The 22,614-nt window shown below is 37.0% G+C and overlaps 1 protein-coding gene across 3 annotated transcripts in view; it reads left to right on the top strand.

Annotated features, from left to right (window-relative positions):
• Positions 1-22,614, top strand: part of ANTXR2 (ANTXR cell adhesion molecule 2) — a 210,571-nt gene that overhangs the window by 3,988 nt on the left and 183,969 nt on the right. For all 3 annotated transcript variants that reach the window (XM_078148587.1, XM_078148586.1, XM_020988362.2), the window contains exons 3-7: positions 736-807; positions 13,585-13,666; positions 16,273-16,380; positions 16,480-16,548; positions 17,293-17,373. In XM_078148587.1, the coding sequence (XP_078004713.1) occupies positions 743-807; positions 13,585-13,666; positions 16,273-16,380; positions 16,480-16,548; positions 17,293-17,373 (405 nt within the window). In that variant the 5' untranslated portion in view covers positions 736-742. The remainder of the gene's footprint in view (positions 1-735; positions 808-13,584; positions 13,667-16,272; positions 16,381-16,479; positions 16,549-17,292; positions 17,374-22,614) is intronic.

Below are 22,614 nucleotides of genomic sequence, written 5' to 3'. Positions count from 1 at the left end.
TTTTAACTGTTTAGTCCAATTTGTCTGTTGGTCAGGATTGAGGATCATTGGCAATCTATCAGATAAAACTGATCAATTATTGTTAAAAGCTTTCTGAGAAGAAAGGGTTTCCTGCAAAAGAATTTGATGTTAGCTTACATTTTTTTTCTAGTGTAATGTATTTCTGAGTACAAGTCTATAGGTCCTAGAGAAATACTGGTTGCAGAGAAGAGTAAAACGAAGCCCCGTGTAATTTAGGCGATGATAGTAACACAGTTTAAAGGTGTAGTTAGGGGGGAGGGGAAGGATGTAGGGTTGGGTGGGAGTCATCAGTGGAGAGAGTTCTCCACTGACAGAATCTGGCAACTCTCTAGACCTTAGACTCTTAGATATTTGCCTGAGGCCATTGGGAGGTTAAGTGACTGTGAGCTAGCTCGTGGTCCAGCAGCTAGTACATGTCACAAGCAAGCCTTGAACCTGTATCTTCTGTTTTCAAATCTGGTGCCATGTCTCTTCATTGTCCATTTAAAAGACCAGAATCATTCAAATCGTTCAAGGAAGCTTGTTTAAATGTAAATGTGTATATATGCATATATGTAAAATATGTAAATATATATACACATTTAAACAGGCTTCCTTGAATATTATATAAGTGTGTATATATATGCATATATATGTATACACACACTGTGAATGTCTACACTATATTATTACCTCTTTTTCAAATATCTAGCCATCTGTTTTCTTGTTTTTCAGCCCTCGGATGAGATTATCTTTCATAGTGTTTTCTTCCCAAGCGACCACTATTTTGCCATTAACGGGAGACAGGTTAGTGAACTATCATTTCACTAGAAAGCTTTTTAGTAAGGAATGATCTTAGTAGAATGATGGATGTTTTTAATAATGATTTAAGCCTCTCAATGGAGTCAAGAAAATGTATGCTCACGCCAATTATCTGTACTAATGGAGAGGAAAAGAAGTATAAATAATAATGAAATAACAAATGATTTCAAAATCACATATTTAGTTTGGGAATTTTTTCTGAGATGTTATAGCACTGGCTATTCTTCCTTTCCTACATCTTCCCCTGTCTTGTCGCCTCCTCCACACTGAGACGTGCACGTGCACACACACACACACACACACACACACACACATATCCATATACTCCTTAGTCATGCCTTTCCTTTTTTTTTTCCCCTTAAAAAACCAGTAAACCAGACCTAGTAGGGTGTTGGTAGAAAGCAATCCACAGGTGGTTTTGGATAATCCATTGTTAATCTAAACCAGATAAATAATACATTTTAAATTAATTGAGTTGATTGCAATCATTTCAGAAAAAAAAAGATTGTGAATCAGTGAGTATTATCTTACTCTTAACCCAATTTATATTGAATGTAGTCTTGTTTGCATGTATAATAAGTTAAGAAGAGCTTAGTTGCTATTTAAAAAATGTACAAGGAAAAATTCTCCATGAAATTTAAAAGGTATGACTTTCATATAGACCATAGGCATAAATTTTTTTTTTACTTCATTATGTTTCCTAAACCAACTGATCCATTCAAAGCATTCTAGAATTGGTTATTTACGTTCTTTGAGTTCAAATTATGTTTATAATACACTTTTCTGAGTGACTCATTAACTGATTAGTATAGCTTTATTTTTTGACTTTTATGTTATCATTATTTTCTCAATCAACAAGCATTTATCTTCTCACCCTCCCACATCCCACCTCTTCCCAACTGAACAACAAAAAAAGAAAAAGAAAACCCTTTTAACAAATGTGTATCATTAAACCACACTCCCACAGTGGCCATATCCAAAAAGTCTATCTCATTCTGCACTATGAGTTCCTCACTGTTAGGAGATGGGTAGCATGTTTCATCTCCTGGCCTCTGGTATTGTGTTTGGTCAATATATTGATCAGAATTCTCAAGTCTTTCAAAGTTGTCTTTTTTTAATCATGTTGGTTGTACTGTATAAATTGTTCTCACACTTCTGCTCACTTCGGTTCATAGACATCTTTCTAAGATTTCTCTGAAAATGTATATTTTGTTTTTTCTTGTGGCACAATAATAGCGCATTCCATTCATTTATCATCATTTCTTCAGTCATTCCTAATTGGTGGATACTTTTCTTTATAGATTTTTGCTATTACGGAAAGAGCTACTATAAACATTTCTTTGTTCTTTGATGGCTTTAAGGATATCAGTCTGGAAGGAATCATTTCTCTGGGTCACTTTTTGGATGTAGTTACAAATTGTTCTCCAGAATGTCTGGACCAATTTGTAGTTCCATAAGCCTTCTCTTAGTTTTTCTGTTTTCCCACAATCCCTCTAGCAATTATTATCTTTCCTTGTCACTTTGCTAACCTGGATGGTGTGAGGTGGAACCTCAGAATTGCTTTAATTTGCATTTCTTTAATTATTATACATTTGTAGTGGTTTAGTCATATGATTGTAGATATATTGGGTTTCTTCCTTTGGAAACCGCTTATTAATATTCTTTGACTACCTGTTGGGGAATGTGTTTTTCTTATAAATTTGAACCACTTGCACACATGATATGAGACCTTCTATGCACATTTGATATACAAAACCTACTATAAATATTTCCCCCAGTTAACTGTTTACTATCTAATTTTAACTACATTGGTTTTCTTAGTGCAAAAATTTCTTAATTTTCTAGAATGAAAATTTTTATCACCTGTTATTTTTTATATACCTTATTTGGTCACAAACTCTTCTCCCATCTGGAAATCTGGAAAGTAATTTCTTCCTTGATTCTCTAATTTGCTTATGTTGTCACCTTTTAAGTCTAATTCATATACCCACTTAAAGTTTATTTTGATAAATTATGTGAAATATTTGAGTAGTTTTAGAGGTACAATTCCCCAACCTGCAGGCTCAATGAAGGGAAACATGTATAATTTCAACTTGGACAGTATAAATTTTCCTGAAAAATTGTGTGTCAATAACATTTTTAATAAACTGACATTTTACCAAAACATTCCAAGGAAGATTATTGGATAAAATAAGTCCTGGAGTGGAGCTTTGTGTAGATCAAGGACTCATTTATTACTACACATAAACCATTCCTGAACTTATCTATTTTGTAAGTTTTTATGAAGTCGGGGCTTATCTTACCATGGACAAGGAACTTCTACTGGCTTGCATGGGGCCCATATATTCAAGCTCTTGTTCTGCCTATTGGTACTCTGCCCTCATTTTGCCTTTCAGGTTTCTTGGGACTATGGGTGCTCCCTGGTGTTGGTCAGCCCATCTCTGATGAAAATTTAATTTGTCTTTTGACATGCATTCTAGGTCCTTATGTAAAGCCACTCTTTACAAATTTTACTCTTAGTGTAAATGAGAGGAAAATTGGACACATAACATAGAAGCCCTTATTATATTTATAACTTGCTGGGAGAAATCTACTATGTAGATTTAAAAACCTTGTTTTTTGTAATTTCCAAACTTCTACCTTTAAAGAAACTGAGTACAAGGGGAAACAATACTGATTAAACACATCAGATTTCATTATTTCAGTTCAATAACTTTTATTTCTCTAGTACTTTTGTGAATACAAGAAGTGCAATTAGGGTTGACGTTTTGCAGTATTGCTACAGAAAGTCAATAAAAATGAGGGACAGTTAAGAAACTATAAATCCTTATGGCAGGCCTTTGTCTCCTGTCATGAATCAGTATATCATTGTCTGCTACAGCAGTGCTCAAAAGATCATATTAAATATGGCAGAAGCCATAAGGAATGATATTTATATCATTTAGTAGTGTTTCAAATTCTATTCTCAAATATCTCCATTTGAATGTCCATATTTAGTGGGTGTAGCAAAGACCCTCATAATAACTTGAGGTTACTGCCAGTACTACAGTTCTTGTTTAAGAACATTTTAATATAATTTTAAGATAGGATGAATTCTGCTTAGTACCTTTCAAATTTCATTAATCCCTTTCTTCCTTTTGCCCTTCTCCTATACCAGCTGTAGCCAGTTAACTGAGGCTACATTTTGCAATTTTTTTCTCATAATATTCAGTTAACTCAGGCCTTAAGGCCACCAGTTCCCCAGCCCTGAACTAAACAGGAGCAGCAAATAAAAAGTTCATAGATTTGAGATTGTCTTGTAATTTGTTGGGCTTAAACTGGGTGACTTAGGCCAGCAGTTCTCAAAGTGGATGTTCCCTGGACCCTGTCAGGATGTCAATGAGATTGAAACCATTTTCATAATAATATACTAAAATGATACCTTTCCCCCTCAGCCCATACCTCTTCTAAACTTCCCTATTGCTGTCATAAGAGTCAGATCTGAAATCTTAGAATTTCTCTTCGCTTTTACTCCTCCTTCTTCTGTAATCAGTTGCCAGATGTTGTTGCTTCTGCCTCCATGTGTCTTACAGCCAATCTCTTTTCTACATGCATGACCACCATCCTAGCTCAGGTTTGTGTTACCTCTGGTTGAGGTACAGTTACCTCTTCAAGTTTTCCATACAATGCCACAATCTACCTTTCCAGTCTTGTTACATACTACTTAAGTTCTCTGCATTTTAGGCAGAGTGCCTTTCTTGTTCTTCTTCACATAAGGGGACTTTATCTCTACCATCTTTTTGTCTTTGCAGTGGCTGGAATTTACTTCCACTTCACCTTCACCACTTAGAAACCCTTATTTCTTTCAAACTTCAGCTAAATTTATGCAACACTCTTTCAACAGTTAGCTCCATCCTCTTTCCTCCTCCCTTCATTTCCTGCTCCCTCTCTCACCCCCACCCCCTGTCACCACACGTATCATTAACATCACTACTTGAAGTGGAGAGAGGCCCTACTGTGTTTGCAGACTAGCTGCCTTTCCCTAGATAGAGTACGAAATTTATAAGCTTATATCACTGATGACAGACATGACTTGTTTTGCTTCCATGGTTATGAAGCAGAAAAAGTAACCACACAGATGCAGAATCCTACCATGTTAGCAGTTCTGGGAACAGTGAAGCAGGATGCAGGAATTTCACCACTGGGCTTTGTGGGAAAGCTTCCAAAGAATGACCAGTGGGAGACCCATCTAGCTCTCCTCCTATTGCATAGATCTACAATATTTCATTTTAATTGAACAGGATGCAAACATGACCTTCATTCAAAATAGTATGTAATAGTGAGGAAAACTCAAAAGAACCCATAAGTAGTTGATGTAATGTTAAGTTCTGACTGTACCAAGAGTTAAAAACAAACAAAAAAAAAATTCCTGCTGAGTGGAATTACCTTCAAGGTGATCTTCCCTTTGGCCTTGAATTACATTTTTATTAAGATTCTCTAGAATTAGTGATAGAAGCACACTTTATGTACTGATGATGCCTGGTCATGAGATGTAGTGGTGAACTGACTAGGGAAGGTTATTTTTACATTGTGAAATCCGTTTATGTAAACTTGAATTTCAGTTGTCTTTTTTCCCCCTCTTTTGGCAGCAAAACATTAGTGCTTGAGGACACGCTGCCACTCATTTCTGGCAAGCACCAAATATTTGGTTTATAATCTGCATTCAGACATAGTCAGTTTCAAGTTGTTTCTGTAGATGCTGTACATAAATATTTAGATAAAACAAAATCCTACTGTATGTAATTGACTCCTTCATCTGTGGAATAATGAATTTCTTCTTTTGTGGATTGGACTATTTAATTAACAATATTTGCCCAGTACTAGTGGGGTGCATTATAATAGATTTTGGTGGATAAGTGGAAGGCAATCAGAAGAAATAAAACTTGGTCTCTCTGATTAGGAACTCATCGTGAGGATGGGAAAAAAAAACAATTTGCTGAAAAGTTTCAGAGTGGAATATCAATAATGGAAAAATAATATCCTCAAATACAAGATGAATAGAGAGAGGATGAGGTTACATAGAACCTTGGTGGGGAGTTAGGGAAGGGCTTAATGCAGAGAATAAAGTTTTAGGTCCACCTTAGTAGAAATCTGTTACTTACTATCTGTGTGACCTTGGATAACTCACTTAACTTGACCACATTTCCATCTTCTCCTTTGTAAAATGAAGAAGTTAGCGGAGTACATGATCTCTTAAATTTAGCTCTGAATCTGACAATACTGTGTGTGTGAACTGGGGACACAGGCTGCTGGATAGGCCATGGCAGGAGAAAGAGGAAAGGAAATCATAGATGTATACATGGAGAATTCACTTGTATGTCTGGAAATTTTTCCAGTAGGATGGCAGTTCCTTTGGGGCTAGGACTGTTTTGTTTTTTGCCTTTGTATGTCCAGTACAGAGGTGGGGAACCTGCAGCCTTGAGGTCACATATGGCCTTCTAGGTCCTTGGGTGTGACCTTTTGACTGAGTCCATGTTTTTCAGAACAAATCATTTTATTAAGGGGATTTGTTCTGAGAAGTTTGGATTCAGTCAAAGGGCTGCACTTGAGGACCTAGAGGGCCACATGTAGCCTTGAGGCACAGGTTCCACACCCCTGGTCCGTTGTCTTGTTGAGAGTAAGCCCTTAATAAATGTTGAATTTTACTTTGCTCTGGTCAGGCCACATTTCTACCTTTTAGAAAGGGATTTTGATAAGTTGGAGGCTGTTCAGTGGAAGGCATTCAGGTTGTTGAAGGGCCTCAACTTTATGCCATGTAAGTATCAGTTAAAATAACTAGGAATGTCAAGATAGGAGAAGGAAAGACTTAGGGAAGATGTGAAAACTGTCTATTTATTTGAAGTACGGTAACATGACGAGGGGAATATGTTTACTGTGCTTGACCCCAGGAAGTAGAATTAGGTCTAAGCTGCAAAAGACCTGATGGCTAACCACGTAGGCTCTAGTCTAAACACTTCCTAACTGAGCTACTTGAAAAAAGGATGAGCTTTGTTGGGAAGTAATTGGTTCCCATTCCCTTCAAGTAAAGAATGGATGGATGTCTGGGGGGGGGTAGTATTCTGGTTCTGGGATGGTTTGGATTGAGATTTGAATCTGAGATTTGGTGATTCTGATTCTCATTCCTAAGAGATGCTCAGAAGTGAATACACTATTCCAGATGTTGTCTGAGCAGGGCAGAGTATAGCAGAACTGGACACTGCCTCTCAAGGCAGCTCAAGATTCTGTTGACTTTCTTCGCTGCTGTTTTAGGCTCTTGACATATAGAATATGTAGTCCCCTGAAATCTCCAGTTTAATAATTTAGCACCAGTATGAGGGCAACTAGGACAGCTAGGTGGCACAGTCAGGAAGCCTTATTTTCCTGAGTTCAAATCTGGCCTCAGATACTTACTAGCTGTGTGACCCTGGGCAAGTCACTTCACCCTGTTTGCCTCAGTTTCCTCATCTGTCAAATGAGCTGGAGAAGGAAATGGCAAAACACTCCAGTATCTTTGCCAAGAAAACCCCAAATGGGGTCATGAAGAGTCAGACATGACTGGACAACAACAGCAAAAGTGATTATCAAGAAATGTTATTTCAGAAGTTGTCTATCCTGATTTAGAGTGCAAGAAGTTGTTTTCTTTGTTAGAATAGCATAGCTCCCATTAAATTTAGAACTTTGGAGAACCTTTCCCCCCAAAAAAAGATCAAAGTAGATTTGATGCTTTTTAAATATTTATATATTTATTATCTTACCTTGCACTGTGAGTACCATGATACCTGGGATCGTGCTGACTTTCGTTCTGTATATTTCACCAACTAGAGTGTTAAGTGGGAGTGCTGAACAGATGTGAGCAGTGGTTCAGTCACTGATACAAATTGTAATTTGTCCCTTCTCATACATGAACTTTGCCCATTCTTGCGCATCAGTTCTTCTTAGCATTTCACCTACTTAATGAAGGCCTTCCTTTGCTACATTGGCCCCCTAGGTAATGTTAAGATACCTAGAGGAAGGACCCCAACATATTGTGTGTACTTCCTGTGGAAGATTTGTGGAAGGATATAGACCAAAGTCGCATAAGATGAAGTTTGGATGAGTTATGAATGTATACATATATATATATATATATATGTATATATATATGTGTGTGTATATATATATATATATATATATATATACACACATATATACATACACACACACATACACTACCAGAAGGATCCATACCACATTGATGAGCTTATAAACCTTTTGAAATATTAAAGAAATAATAGGAATATGGGTCAATAGTTGTTGCAGTCTTTTAGATTAGATTTTTGGGGTAATAACATTGCTTGTGGGTTTTTTCCATTTTTTTCTTCAATTGAGATATATTAGAAACTGATCTTTGGGGCCTTCAAAATTATGTTGGATCCAGCATGTATTTCTTCTTTGTGTTGTTGGTCATGTCCTAATTTCATCTTCTTAAGTGCCCTTTCTATTAAAGGTGGCTTGCATATATTCACATGCAAAGTGTGCCTATCTAGATATAAATTTGGAGCTAGAAGGTAAATGATTCCTTTGGGGGCAGGGGGAGTACTCTCTTTTCTGGGCCCATCTTTGGAATGTGGCCATCTCCCACTGAGGGATTCCTATTTTCTAGTCTCTACCTGCAGCTTCACCCCTACAAAGAGCATTCACTTCCTAGGTGGGGATAAATTGAAGAAAATTTGAGGGAGGCTACTTGTTTGGGTAGCCCAGATGTGTCCTAGACAACAAAATGACACCTCTTTAACTTAAGACAAAAGAAGGGGGAAAAACACATCTAGTTTTAGTTCTGCTTTTTGGGAAATCTATAAAAAAGTTTTTTTACAAGGTGCATCAAAACCATAAGATTCTCTCTTAATCTGACTCAGCCCCCACCGACTGGGAGAAAGCCTGACACTTTAGCTGTCCTTATTGCTTTTTTATGTCTTTGTACATCAATCTCAAGCACTGTTCTTCTTTTCTACAGCTCTTGTCTTTGCCAATAAGGTAGAACACAGACCAACAGCAATTAGATTGATTGGAATATTATATATATGTATGTATATATATATATATATATATATATATATATGTATGTATGTATGTATATGTATATATACATATGCATGTATATACACACACATATATAAGCATATTATATATATAAATACAGATTTCTATATTAACATTATATATATACATATATATATATATATATATATATAGTGTATGTGTGTATGTAATTAGAGAAAGTCAAAAGAAATTAGAAAGGTAACTTTATAGAACAGAATAAACTCTGGAATCACCTTCTGTACTTCTTGAACAGAGAGAGGATGAGGAGGAAGAACTGTACTTCTCAGTCTGGTATTTAATCCCCAAAATGAAGTATCAGCAGCCATTCTCCCATTCTTCCTGCTGCACACAGAACTAGTCCGTGCTTGGTGTTCGAGGAGCATCCCAGCTGCTGTGCTCAGTGCTCAGTGCCGCATGCACTCTTTGGAGGCTCTGAAGCTGCTTTGCTGCAGTGCTTAGCTCCCAATTCTCCAGTTTCTCCCATCAGTTACCATTACATCTCCTCCTCTCTAGAAATGTGTTTAGCCCCCCTGTATGCTGCTCCTGCTTCTGCCTCAGGACTCACTGAGATAGCTCCTGGTGCTGCAGCTAGGTTTGATTGTTCTGCCTGGCCTCATCTTAAGTGCTATTTCTTCTTCCTCCATATTTATAGATGCAGCAGAGCCAGATTCCACAGATCATTTGTAATGAGAATAGATTGTTCTAGAATTGCTGGAAAATCTAGGTAGTCTTTTCACTGTTTGCTCTCCCTTCAGTTGCTCTTGGGACTGTTCTGATGTAGTTGTCCAGCCCTTCAGCTTTTCTGCAGATTAATTTTCTTCCTCTCCGATGCTTTTGATGAAAAGAAATTTTTTGGATGGGCTACTGCTCTTAAATTCTCTTCATGATGGTCTTTTTGCTTCGAGTCATAATGAGAAGGTGAGAAGATCAAGTCTGCCATGAAATATTGTTTTTGTTGGCTTTGGTTATATATTTTTGGTGACTTTGCTCAATTATGTTTGGAAATCTGACTCCATAAAATCCCTTATTCACCTCTTCAAGTAGAGCCTGTGAGCTGTGGGCAGCTAAATGGTAGAGTGTTGGGCTTGGAATCAGTAAGATCTGCATTCAAATCTAGCCTCAGACACTTACTAGCTCTGTGTCCCCAGGCAAGTCACTTTACCTTTGTTTACCTTAGTTTCCTTTTTATGTAAAATGGGGATAAACAACCCAAGGTTGTTGTGAAGATTAAATGGGATAATAATAGTAAAGCATTTAACACAATTCCTGGTGCATAGTGAACAGTAAATAAATGTTAGCTGTTGTTATTTTCAGTTTAGCTATAAATTATTTCTATCTTCTGGTTTTATTTATACTGAGAACATCAGTATGGAAGTGGTTCATTTTTTTTGTGGTAGTGTATCAACTGGTATTTGGCAAAGGTACTAAAGGTTCAATCAATGCTTATATAGTTAAAGGAAAAACAAAACACTGTGATACTTAACACGCTTTGCTTTCTGCCTTTCTGCCACTGTCACTGTAGAAGTAGAAGCGGACGTTGCAGAACTGTGAGCCCTTTACAGTGTTTTCTTTGTTTATATGTTGTCATTCCCTTGATGATTGATAAGCCTTTCGGTACTAAGTTATAATGGTCTTCAGATAGTAAATACTGTCTATGGCCAGGACTTCGAGCTCTGCAGTCTTCTAGAGCATTCCTAGCCTTTGAAAACCAGGGTGGGAGATGTGAAATAAGAAAGACTTGGTCTCCAGTTCTGCCTCTGACATTTACTAGCTCTGTAACTGTGAGTAAGTCACTTGTTCTCTGAATCCTAATTGGTTTATTTGTAAAATGAGAATAATAACAAAGGTAGCAATTCCAATCATAAGGTTTTAAGACATGCAAGTCTACAGTCTGAAAACAAACAAACAACAGAACGCTAAATACTAGCTAGGGGAACCTTGCCTCCTTACCTCTGAAAGTATAAGAGAGAACTGGGAGGAGGGGAGTGAAGGAGGATAGGAAATTATTCCCCCCATGGGGACCAAGGAAAGTGACATTTTGAATGGTGAACCCCCAGCTACCATAGCCCTCTTGGCTATCCCTTCTACCTTTTCCTTACTCTAACCCTTCTGCTCTCACACCCACTCCTTACCCATTCCACTCCCTTCTATATAACATTTTTTTTGGTTACAGCTATAAATTATACTTTCCTTTAAAAAATATTATGGATTAGGTGGTATAGAGATGCACATTGAATGTGACTTTGAAGAAGTTAAAGAATGTCTTAAGGGACATTGTAGGTTTGGGATTGAAAAAGACCATGTAGCAAGAGTAAAGGCCAATATGTGAAAAGCTTGAATGCTGTCTTGGGTGTTTTGTGGTATTAGGATAAATCTAGGACAGGCCTGCAGTTGCATCTGGATTGGATCCTCTGTGATGGACTCACGGGAAGGCATGGTCGAGAATCACCCAGGGTAGCCAGTCATGTATCGACTGGGAGCCAAACTATTTGGGGGAGGGGAAACATCCAAAACACTGAGATCACAGATCTCCATTTGCAAATCTGAGTCCTTAGATGGTTGTTGGGAGGCTCAAAGAAGATGCTTATATATTATGCACATATATACATGTATAAATATACAGAACAAAAGGATTTTTTTTTTGTCAGCCTATGTATGGTACAAGGGAATGAGCACTGGGTTAGGAGGTAGAAGATGTGGATTTTCAAGTTCTTTCTGACATTGATGACTTCTGGGACCTTGGGCAAGTCTCTTAGTCTCCCTGGGCCAAGTCCCTTCCAGCTCAATATTGATCATGTTGTGGTTTTATTAGTATGGGCAACCCCTATCAAGATAGATCTTGGCCCCTGCTCTGCAACTTAAAACAAACAACAAACAAACAAACAAAAAAGCTTTTACTAAAAAAAAAATTGACAAGTCCATCTCCCTTACCCCTATTATAAAAGAAAAACAAAAATCCATGTCATCTCGTCAAGTAAAACAGATTTTTGCACTGGCTACGTCCAAAATTGTATTTCTGATTCTGCGCTCTGAGTCTGTAATGTCAAGATAGTAAGTAGCATGTTTCAGCAGGATTGTGTTTCATCATCTCATTGATCAGAGTTCTTAAGTTTTTAAAAGTTGTTTGTTTTTCAAGTGTTGTTTATATAAATTATTCTGGTTCTGCTCACAGTTTACTCTGTATCACTTTGTACATGTCTTTTCAGGTTTCTTTGCTTAATTGTATTACATTGTGTTCATATACCATGACTTGTTTGACTATTCCCCAATTCCCCAACCCTTCTCTCATTTCTTGATCTTTTAGGAATACAAGTCTAGAGGTAGTTATAAATATTTTTGGACCAATAGGTCTTTTTCTCATTTCTTGATCTTTTGAGAGTACCAGCCTAATGGTGGTATATGGGTCAATGGGTTGCATGCTTTAATTTGTAATTTGAAACATTTTTCTTTCCTATATGGTATGGATAGCTTGCATTTCTTTTTTGAAAACTGCCTTTTCATATCCTTTGACCATTACTCAATTGGGAAATATTTCTTATTTCTAGAAATTTTAACAAGTTACTTATCCTGTATATGAAACCTTTATCAGAAAATATTTGCTATAAAAATGTTTTTCTCCCTTCTAAGTTTTTCCCCTTCTAAGTTTAGCTACATTGATTTTGCTTTGATAAAACCTTTACAATTTTATATAATCAAAACTGTCTACTTTATCTTCTGTGATTCTTTTTATTCTTTGGTCATGTTTCATCATAAGCTCTTCCTTTATCTATATATCTAAAAGGCAAATTCTTCTCCTTCTTCTCCTTCTTCTTCTCCTCCTCCTCCTACTTCTCCTTCTTTTCCTTCTTCTTCTTCTTCTCCTCCTCCTCCTCCTCCTTCTCCTTCTTCTTCTTTGTTATATATCCGTATGGAACTGCTCTGGAATTTGGAGACTTGGTGAGGCCCTAGGAGGTTAAATGATTTGTCTAAGACTTGAGTCCTTAACCTTGTTTGGGTCGTGGACTTCTTTGACAAGCTGGTGAAACCTATAAAACCCTTTTCAGAATGTTTTAAATGCATAACAAATAAATTATAAAATTTTCATGAGAAACCAGTTATGCTGAAATATAGTTTTCAAATTATTAAAACAGACTCCTGATTAAAAACTTTTGCTCTTTGGTGACACAGCTATTATGTATCTGAGTCAGAACTTTAACCCAGGCCTTCCTGACTCCAGGGACCATTCTCTTTTCATTACACTATGGCTACCTCTTCTGTCAAGACTGTAGTGTCCCATGTCTCAGAGACATATAACTATAATAGCTTCCACAGCCATTATAATACTTATTTTATAGATGATTAATTTACTTGTCTGCAATCCACATGGCTGCTTCTTAAGGTACTATATGTGTGTGTGTGTGTGTGTGTGTGTGTGTGTGTGTGTGTGTGTGTGTGTAAGCTATTATTGTTGATGATTATTAAATATCTATATACTTCAGCAACTAGTACATTTATTGTAGGTGTTTTCAAATGCTAATAATAAGTTGAATACATAGAATATAGTATATAAATATTTATAAGAGCTAGAGGCAAATAATAAAGTTATATTTCTTTTGGAAAACATGTTGTATAGTTTCATTTATAAATTTCTTTTATTTTATGTCATTTTAAAAATTATATTCACAGAGCAAAAATCACTGAAGGCTTAAAAAATTTAAAAGATGTCAAGCCAGCAGGGGAGACATATATCTATGAAGGATTAAGACTGGTAAGTGTGTTATAGTTGGGATGATGGGAAAAATGTGCTTTCTTCCATGGTCCATAGTAAAACATTTTTTTTAAGATGAGAGGAGCAGACTTGTGATTCCATTGGTTTAGGGGACTATTGAGAAAAAATGAAAAGAGAACACAAGATTGGGGATGGACAAATATTGTCCTGACTTCCTGATTTTCAAAAAAAGAGAAAAGAACACAATCTGCAAACTCTTGGCCAATAAACTTGACTTTAGTTCCTGGCAAAGTTCCAAAAAGGCACATTAAAGACATAGTTGATTAAGATCTAGTCAGGAAAGTAGGAGTCACAAAGACTCCTTCCAGAATAGGTCATGCCAGACAAAGAAGGAGTATATGGGGAATATAGTTTACCTAGATTTTAGCAACCTCTTGATAAAGTTTCTCATAATTTTATTGTGGAAAAGATAGAGAGAGAATGATTGGATGCTTGGAATGCAAGACTCAGTGTCAGTATGGCAAGAGGTATCCAGTAAAGTAGCCTAGGGGTTTGTAGTTGGCCCTGTGTTATTTTAACCTTTTTTTTTTTAATGACCTAGGAAAAGGTCTAGATGACATGCTCAATTTTGCAGATGACACAAAGCAGGGAGAGAAAACTAACCCAGTGTTCAACTGCTGGCTCTAAAATAGCCATGACAAGATGTTTATCCATCCATTGGCCTGGATCTTTCTAAGACAATGAAGTTCCATAGGGATAAATGTAGTCTTGTACGGGAAATGTAAGCTCATTGCAAATAGAGATTGTTTCATTCATTTTCCTTGTATCCTTAAACACATAGCACATAGTAGGTACTTAATAAATATGTTGTGATTTGTTGATACAAAAACATATTGCATTTGTTATGAAAAAGATCTGGGAATTTTAATGGGCTGGTGAGCCCAATATGAATCAACAGTGCCACGTGGCAGCCGAAGTAGCTAATAAAATATCAGTCTGCATTAAGAGGGGCACAGTTTCCAGGAACAGGTGGTGATAATCTCAATATTGGGTTCAGTTCTGGGCACCAAAGTTTGAGGACATTGATAATCTGGAGAATGTCCTGAAACAGAGATACTCAATAGTGAAGGGATTTGAATTCATGACATATGAGCTTGGACTGAAGGAACTGGGCACCTTCAGCATGGAGAAGAGGGAGCACACTGTGGCCATCATAGTTGGCTTCTAGTATTGGAAGGGCTGTCTTGTGAAGGAGGGCTTTGATCTGTTCCATTTGTGCCAAAATGGTGGAACCAGCAGCAATGAGTGGAAATTGCAAAGAAGCCAAATTAGGCTTGATATTGGGAGGAGGGAGAAACCTAAATAATCTCCTACTCATTCTCACTATGAGAGCTGTCAAAAAGTGGAATAGGCTGCCTGCAGAGGGGGTGAATTTCCTCCCTGGAGCTTTGAGCAATGACTGGAAGACCACTTGTCAGTTATTTTATAGTGGGGACTTCTTTGTGCTGAGGTTTCTAACTTTTTGATTCGATGATTCTATGGAACTCTACCAATGTAGATCAACAACTGTTTATGGTTTTGGAGATTGCCTCTGGGCACTGAGAGGTTAAGTGATTTGCTTAAGGTCACATAGTTACCATGTCAGAGGGGGAGACTTGAACACAGGCTTTTCTGACTCTGAGACTGACTGTCTATCCACTATACCACATTACCTCTTAGAAAGATAATAGAATTATGGATAGTATAGTGTAAAGGCACTTTGTACATAGGAGGGGGCTTAATGAATGGTTGCTAAATGAATGAATGAATAAAAAGCATACTGGAATTGAAGTCAGAAGACTTAACCATGTGACCTGCCCACTGATCTAACTTCTCTGAATCTCACTTGTCAAAAATTGGGAAAATAATACTTTTATTACCTACCTCGTGGGTATGGTTGTGAGGAAATCATTTTGAAACTATAAATGGTGCATAAATGTGAGTTATCCATCTTGTGATTTCTGTCACTTAAAAAGTTCAGAATATTTATTACATTGTAGAGCATTTGCTCTCTCATTGCTACCATAGAATAATTTTGAAATAGTTGTGATAATCTGTGGTAGATCTAATGGTAGACCTAAATTCTGGAAATGACAAAAAAAAAAGTTCAGTTGAAAGAGCATTGACCCTGGAATTAGGAAACGAGGGTCAGATTTATTTCTGGTATTTCTTACTACATGTGTGACCTTGGGCAGATAACTTCACTTCCTTGGAGTTTGGTTTCCTCATCTATAAAATAAGGAGGTTAGACTAGAACACTTCTGAAGTTCCTTCCATCTCTACTTCTATGATCCTGTGATCTGTCATCATTAAAAGTTTTTCATTTTCATAGTAGCTTTATTCATAATAGTAAAATATGACACACACATATATAAATATATGAGTATTTTATATATAATTATGTAGTTATTATCTAATTATATATATATACATATATATATATATATGTATTAAATGTCTGTATCAAAAAAAGTTAGAAAGGACATAATTTAAACTGCCAGCAACTGTAATTTTAATTTTGTCAAATTTTTGAATTCACTGTAAAGAAACATTAGTAAAGAGTAAGTGTTCAGCTATGAGATGGAAACTTTTCTTTTCATTTCCAGGCCAATGAACAAATTAAGAATGCAGGGGGATTGAAAACCTCGAGTATTGTGATTGCATTGACCGATGGCAAGTTGGATGGCCTGGTGCCCAAATACGCAGCCAAAGAGGTGAGTCTGGAACTGAAGCCATGAAATATGTTCTGTTGCATTTTGTCATGGAGCTTTGCCTGAGTAACCCAGTGTTTAAATAATGGCTTTCTTTGATAGGCAAACATATCCAGGACCCTGGGAGCCAGAGTTTATTGTGTTGGGGTTCTTGATTTTGATCAAGCCCAGGTAAGTCTATCAGTTTTATAGCTTTTTCTCAGTTCAGAGAAATGTGTCCTAGAATAACTGTTACTGAAGTATGGTAAAAACAGAATTCATGGAGATTTCTATTAAGATATTTTATCTCCTACATCATAAATCACTAAACTCAGTGAATAGGGTCAGTGATTTAGAGTGTATCCTTTACTGAAGAACAAAGGCCTCAGAAATCATTCTTTCACCAAATGATGAGGCCAATCTAAAATGTAGATTTATTTAGCTATTTGTTAGGGTTTTTTTTGGGAGGAATTAAATCTCCTTTCCTTAAAATAAACTTTGCCTAATATGGATTTTGGAAAGAGCAGGGTTTTCTCAAATTTTCTTTGAGTTTTATTGCTTGTCTTTTATTTTTCTTTTCCCTTTCTGAGTTTTGGAATTTTGCATGTTTTCAGTAAACAAACCCAAACTTGTCATTCTCAAAAGCACTTTACATTTAGTTTTGCAGCTGGGCATGGCTATGTCTTATGTAATTTGATATGTCTGAGTCCTTCCCTAGTTTAGGGAGAGTAGTTGACCTAAATCGCCTTGGTTTACAAACAAATTTTATGACCATCTGTAGCATTCCATTCTTAATAAGTATATCATATCACTGTATCATTGCAATTGTGACTTTCTCTTATCTTAGAATCGCAGCTTAAAACTTACTAAGCAGTAAGTACATCTCTATCCCCGCAGCTCTGTCAATCATCATTTTTTCCCTACCTTTTTTTAAAGCTCGAAAAAATTGCTGATGCCAAAGATCAAGTATTCCCTGTCAAAGGAGGATTCCAAGCTCTTAAAGGAATAATTAACTCTGTGAGTAATTTGACTGTGGGGAGAAAACTTCCATAATTGCACATATATTTTGAACTGACACGAGGTGATCTGGAAAACAAAGTCATGTTGCTTTTGTCTTGAAGGGAGGGAGTTATATGGAAAAATCAATATCTTAAAATAAAAATATCTTTAAAAATATCTTAAAAATCATAGCTTAACATAATATTAAATTTCTGGGTGTAAATTCAAAGTGAGACACTGATAATTAAGGCACAGCCTTAAGAGGAGTCATTGATTTGATTTTGTATTTTCAATTCTAAGATTTTCAGGGAGTCTTTGTTTCCAATCATTTATTCCTGTGGTGTCAGACTCAAATAGAAAAAGGGCCACTACTCTGTATGTGAGGATCCCTGCAGGCTGCATATTGAATTAGATTTGCAATCTAATGTTATCTACGTGCTATTATACTTTGGTTTATTTTGTTAAATTGATCCCAATTAGATTTTAATCTTGTTGTAGCCCCACTGGGCAGTGTTGTGGGACCTTTGTGTACCAGGCCAGTGCTTGACACCTCTGAATCATTGCACAGTTGAATAAGATGATAGGGAGAGTGACCTGGAGAAGGTGGCATAATAATGTTTTGAACCTCAAAAGGGAAGAGTTTCTTGATAGAATGAATAAAGCATTTATTAAGCTCTTACTGTGTACAAACCACTGTGCTAAATGCTGGGTATACGGATAGAAAAGACAGTTCCTGCTCTCAAGGAGCTCACATTCTAATGCAAAGAGGCAGGGCATGTGGACGATTATAGCTAAAAGTCATACAGAAAGATCCCATAATCCTTAAGATGCAATAGCAATTCACATGTTGATGCTTCTTCTTCAATGTCATTTCTCCTGAGAAAATGGTATCAGTTTCGGATGTTGAACCATTTGACTATGCAAAGGATTTTGGAGGCAAGAGCTTTGTTTTCTGAGTCTTCTTTGTTGTAGCACCTGCAGGAGCTGTGGCTAGGCTATGTCTGTGCAGGGGTTTGTCCCCAGAGGCTAGAGCATTACCCTTCCCAAGGCTCTTGAGTACAGGGTTCTGAGCTGTTTCCATCAGAGCCTGAGGGCAGATGGTGATCAAGACAGTGATTGTGGTGTGCCTTGCACATACTACCTCCTGCCTCTTTTATATTTGCCTTGCTTGCCTGCCTTATTGCATGATGGTATTAGAACATCAGTTTGGAAGAAACCAGTCAGCAAGCATTTATAAATTGTCTTTTATAGTCCAGGCACTGTGTTAAGTACTGGGGATAAAATGAAAAAAAAAAAAGGAAACAATCCCTGTCTTCATGTGGCTTACATTCTAATGGGGCAGATAATAGGTACATATGTCAAATATGCACAAATACATACAAGTACCTTTTTCATTTTGTACCAGGTTTGGCTTGCAGAGCTTCTTTCAGAAAGCATGATTTTCTTAAAAGTTTTCAGGGGCTGTATGAGAATGATGAAGGATAAAAATTGTTTTTCACTCTGATTAATAATGTTGTTTTCCTAATGTTGAACTAACCTTGTGTACCTTAGTCATAATAAGTGATTTCTTAGATGAATTGCTGTAGTCTGGTTTATTAGATTTTATTTAAAATTTTGCATATTAAGACAAATGTGAGTTTGGTAGAGAACCCTTTATTTTATTTTAGTTTAGTTTAGTTTTTGAGAATGATTTATATAGTGTTGGTTTTATTGCTCTTTAAGAGTTTGGTAGAGTTCTATAAATATATTAAATATATTGGGACCGTCAGACTATTCTTTCCTTCCTACCCTTCCAATTCTCCCTTTCCTATTCCATGACAACCCCCATGTAGTTATTTTACAACTGGTTATATTTCTTTTTTGAGACTGGATTATTTAAGATCTCTATTTGGTCTTCTGTTAGTTTAGATAGTTCATATTTCTGAAAGTAATCCTCTATTTCTTTTATGTTCTCAGTTTCATTCACATACAATTATGTAGATTCTAATATTCTTATTTCTTCTGGCTTTCTTGTGACTTTACCTTATTCAGTTGCTATTTTGTTGTTTTGATTTTCTGCTTTCTTCCTTTTAATCAGCTTGGCTAAAGTTTAATTTTGTTAATCTTCAAAAAATGAGGTTCCTATTTCATTGGTCATTTTCAGTTTCCAATTTATGTATTTTTTGTTTTTAATTTTCAAAATATTTTGTTTTGTGGAACATAAAACATGAGGAATGTGTGGTTCCTCTCTCCCTCCCCTCCCAACTATAAAGAAAAAATAGCCAATAGGGAAGAAGAAACCAAGAGCTCAACTTTTTTTTTTAACCATCCATGTGTTTCCTATTTTAAGAATAATTTTATAGAGCCCAGAACCTTTTTGATTTGAAATTAAATTTGTCTCTCTCTCTCTGGGGTTCATTAGATGTACCTTCCTAACCAAGGAACCCTTTTTCAATAAAAAGCAGAACTCAAGCTTTTCTCAATAGAGGTTTTTGATTTCTGCTTTACTATCCTTATCTGTAAAGGTTAGCAAAATTTTTTGTTACGTGTTTGAGCCGTCACTGTAACCATTAAAACAAAACACCAGTAAATACTGTGTGTCTTGTAAAGCAGAACTTTTCCTTTAACCATTTCCTCTTTACGGAGCAACAATCTTACTTTCATCAGACCTTTAACCATGACCTTAGAAAATTCCCTTAAATAAACATTTGAAGGAACCCCACCCCCAACCACCTTTACACCTGCCAAGAACAAGCATTCTTCAGAATCGGTTTTATTGAAGTGGAATTTTTTTGTAACTTTCAAAATGCATTTTTAAGTGGAAAGTAGTAATTTCCTTTCTTACTTAGAGAAGAGTTTCAGTGGTTTAAATATTTGGTTCCATTATAAAGCAGAACTTTTAGTGGAATAGGCAAGATGTATTCACTAGTTAAAAGAGTAGTGTGTGTTTAATGTAATAATCACTATCTCAAACTCTTTAACATTTGCTACTGTATTCATTGGGGGAACAACAGTGTGGCTGCAGCATGGTTTTAATGGGATGGACATTGCATTTAAAGCCAGTCCATGGTTTGAATCGTGGCTCTGTGACTTACTGCAAATGTATTATTGGGAAAATGACTTGACTTCTCTGCATCTCAGTTTCTTCATCTCTAAAAGGAGAAACATGAACTAGATGATCCCCAAGGTGTCTTTCATATAATAGTCCTGTTGTTGTAGAATGAGCTGAATACAGTACAATTCTTATCAAATATTTGTAGGTAATTGGATGATTAAATATCAACTCATCAAGCTATGTGTCATTTTCTATGCTAAATGCTGAGGATGTAAGTGAAGGCAAAACAAATGAACAAGTACACCACCACCACCACCACCATCACTTCCAAAAATGGTACCAGTTCTTAAGGAGTTTACATACCAATGGGGAAGATAGCATGTAAATAAATTGTCATTTTTGTTTGTCCTTCATAATTGAAAAGGACATCATGATGTTGGGGTTAAGGTAAACAGTGTTTCCCACTGTGATTGATCAATCCAATAAGACCTCAAAAGGCTCTACCACAGATTGGGCATAAATAGTCCATTTGAATATTTGGGATGGAGATGTCTTTAGATTTGTGCATGTCACGTTTCCTTTGAACTACTATGATTGTGTTTTGTTCATAGAGCACAGAATCTTCTTGGATGTGGGCATGCCATGCTGGGTAGTCTTCTACCAGCATCTCCCATGTCTCACAATCAATACTAAAATTCTTCAGAGAGACCTTGAGAGTGTCCTTGTATCCCTTCTTTTGACCTCTGTGTGAGCACTTGCCATGTGTGAGTTGTCCATAAAATAATCTTTTAGGTAAAAATGTGCATGGCCAGCCTATCAGAGTTTTGCTGTCTGCAGTAGAGTACCTATAAAATATGTAGGTAAACAGAGGTAAAAGTAGGGATGAGAAGGTGATCAAGGGATTGGGAACTCTTACAAAAGTTGATATTTAAGTGGAGTCTTAAAAGACGCAGGGATGTCAAGAGCAAAGGTTTTGAGGGAGAGGCATGGCGATATTGTAGGTATGGGGAGGGGGACACCTAAGCAGACTCACGGAGACAGCAGATGGACTATTATGAGTGAGGAACAATGGCTGGTGTTAATTATCCTTAGAATGTGTAGAGGAGGGTAAAGTGGGAGAATACTGGTAGGAAGGAGCCGGTCAGGTTGTGAGGAGCTTTACATGACAATCATAGGAGTTTCTATTCACTCTTGGAGGTATTCAGAAGACATTGGAGTTTATCGGGCAGGGGTTGACATGGTCAGACCTACACTAGCAAAATCACCATGAACAGTGCCCAAGAAGGATATGCCTCATAACCTCCTATGCAGAATTGTTTGTGCAGTTTGGAATGGACAAACTCTTCCTCTCTTTCCTGGTAGCAATTGGGTCAGGAGGAGGAAATGCCATGGGCCTCAGGATGAGGGAAGCGGGGAGAGCCACCGCCTGCTTCAGCTGCTTTATTTCCCCAACTGGCTTCCATGTGTCTGTGAACATATGGCACCACTGTTTCTTTTGTCTCTGTATTTACCAGACTTGGCTACTGCTGCTACCAGCTCCAGTTGCTGAGGGGACTTTTGATGGCTCTTAAGATCTTTCCCATGAATACAAGAAAGGACTTCCCTCCCCATGACATTTATACCAAAGAAATTCCTTAGATGAATTCTGTCCCCTCTCTTTCCCACCTTTTCCCTTCCTTTCCACTCCACTTGAAATCCGTAAGAGAAACCTAAGCTGTAATCGCTCACTCTGGGGACTCTGACCAGGCCTTCTCCTCTTTCTGTCACAATTGTTGATGATGTTTTATACTTTTATGCTCTTTTGGAGCTCTTTGTTGAGTATAAACTACAACCTGCTCACACTTAATGTGTGCCTTCTGTGTGACACCCATCTTTGGTTCTCCCAAGGCAGGTAGCACTGTGGATAAAATCCTCCTGTTGAAAAGACAGGCCTACGCTGTTACGGGGGTGAGGTGAGGGTCAATAAAAGTGCTTTGCAGCTTCTTAAAAGTAACCTAGCCCACTCTCCTTTGGACTTGCTCTCACGTTCTAACATGATTTAAGATTTACAAAATGTTTTCCTCACAAAAACCCTCTCTAAGGTAGGCAGTGTAAATGTTAGTATCTCTATTTTAAAGCTGAGGGCACAGTGCCTAGGAGGATTGGACATGCCCTCAGCACCACGGCTAGCATATCAAAGGGCTGGGACTTCCAATTCAGATTTTCAGGGGTAAGTCCAGGGGTCT

The sequence above is a fragment of the Phascolarctos cinereus genome, unplaced genomic scaffold (genome assembly GCF_003287225.1).
Source record: "Phascolarctos cinereus isolate Bilbo 61053 unplaced genomic scaffold, phaCin_HiC Scaffold_9;HRSCAF=440, whole genome shotgun sequence".
NCBI lineage: Eukaryota > Metazoa > Chordata > Mammalia > Diprotodontia > Phascolarctidae > Phascolarctos > Phascolarctos cinereus.
Note: the sequence above shows the minus strand (reverse complement) of the source record. Positions and strands in the feature narration are given on the sequence as shown.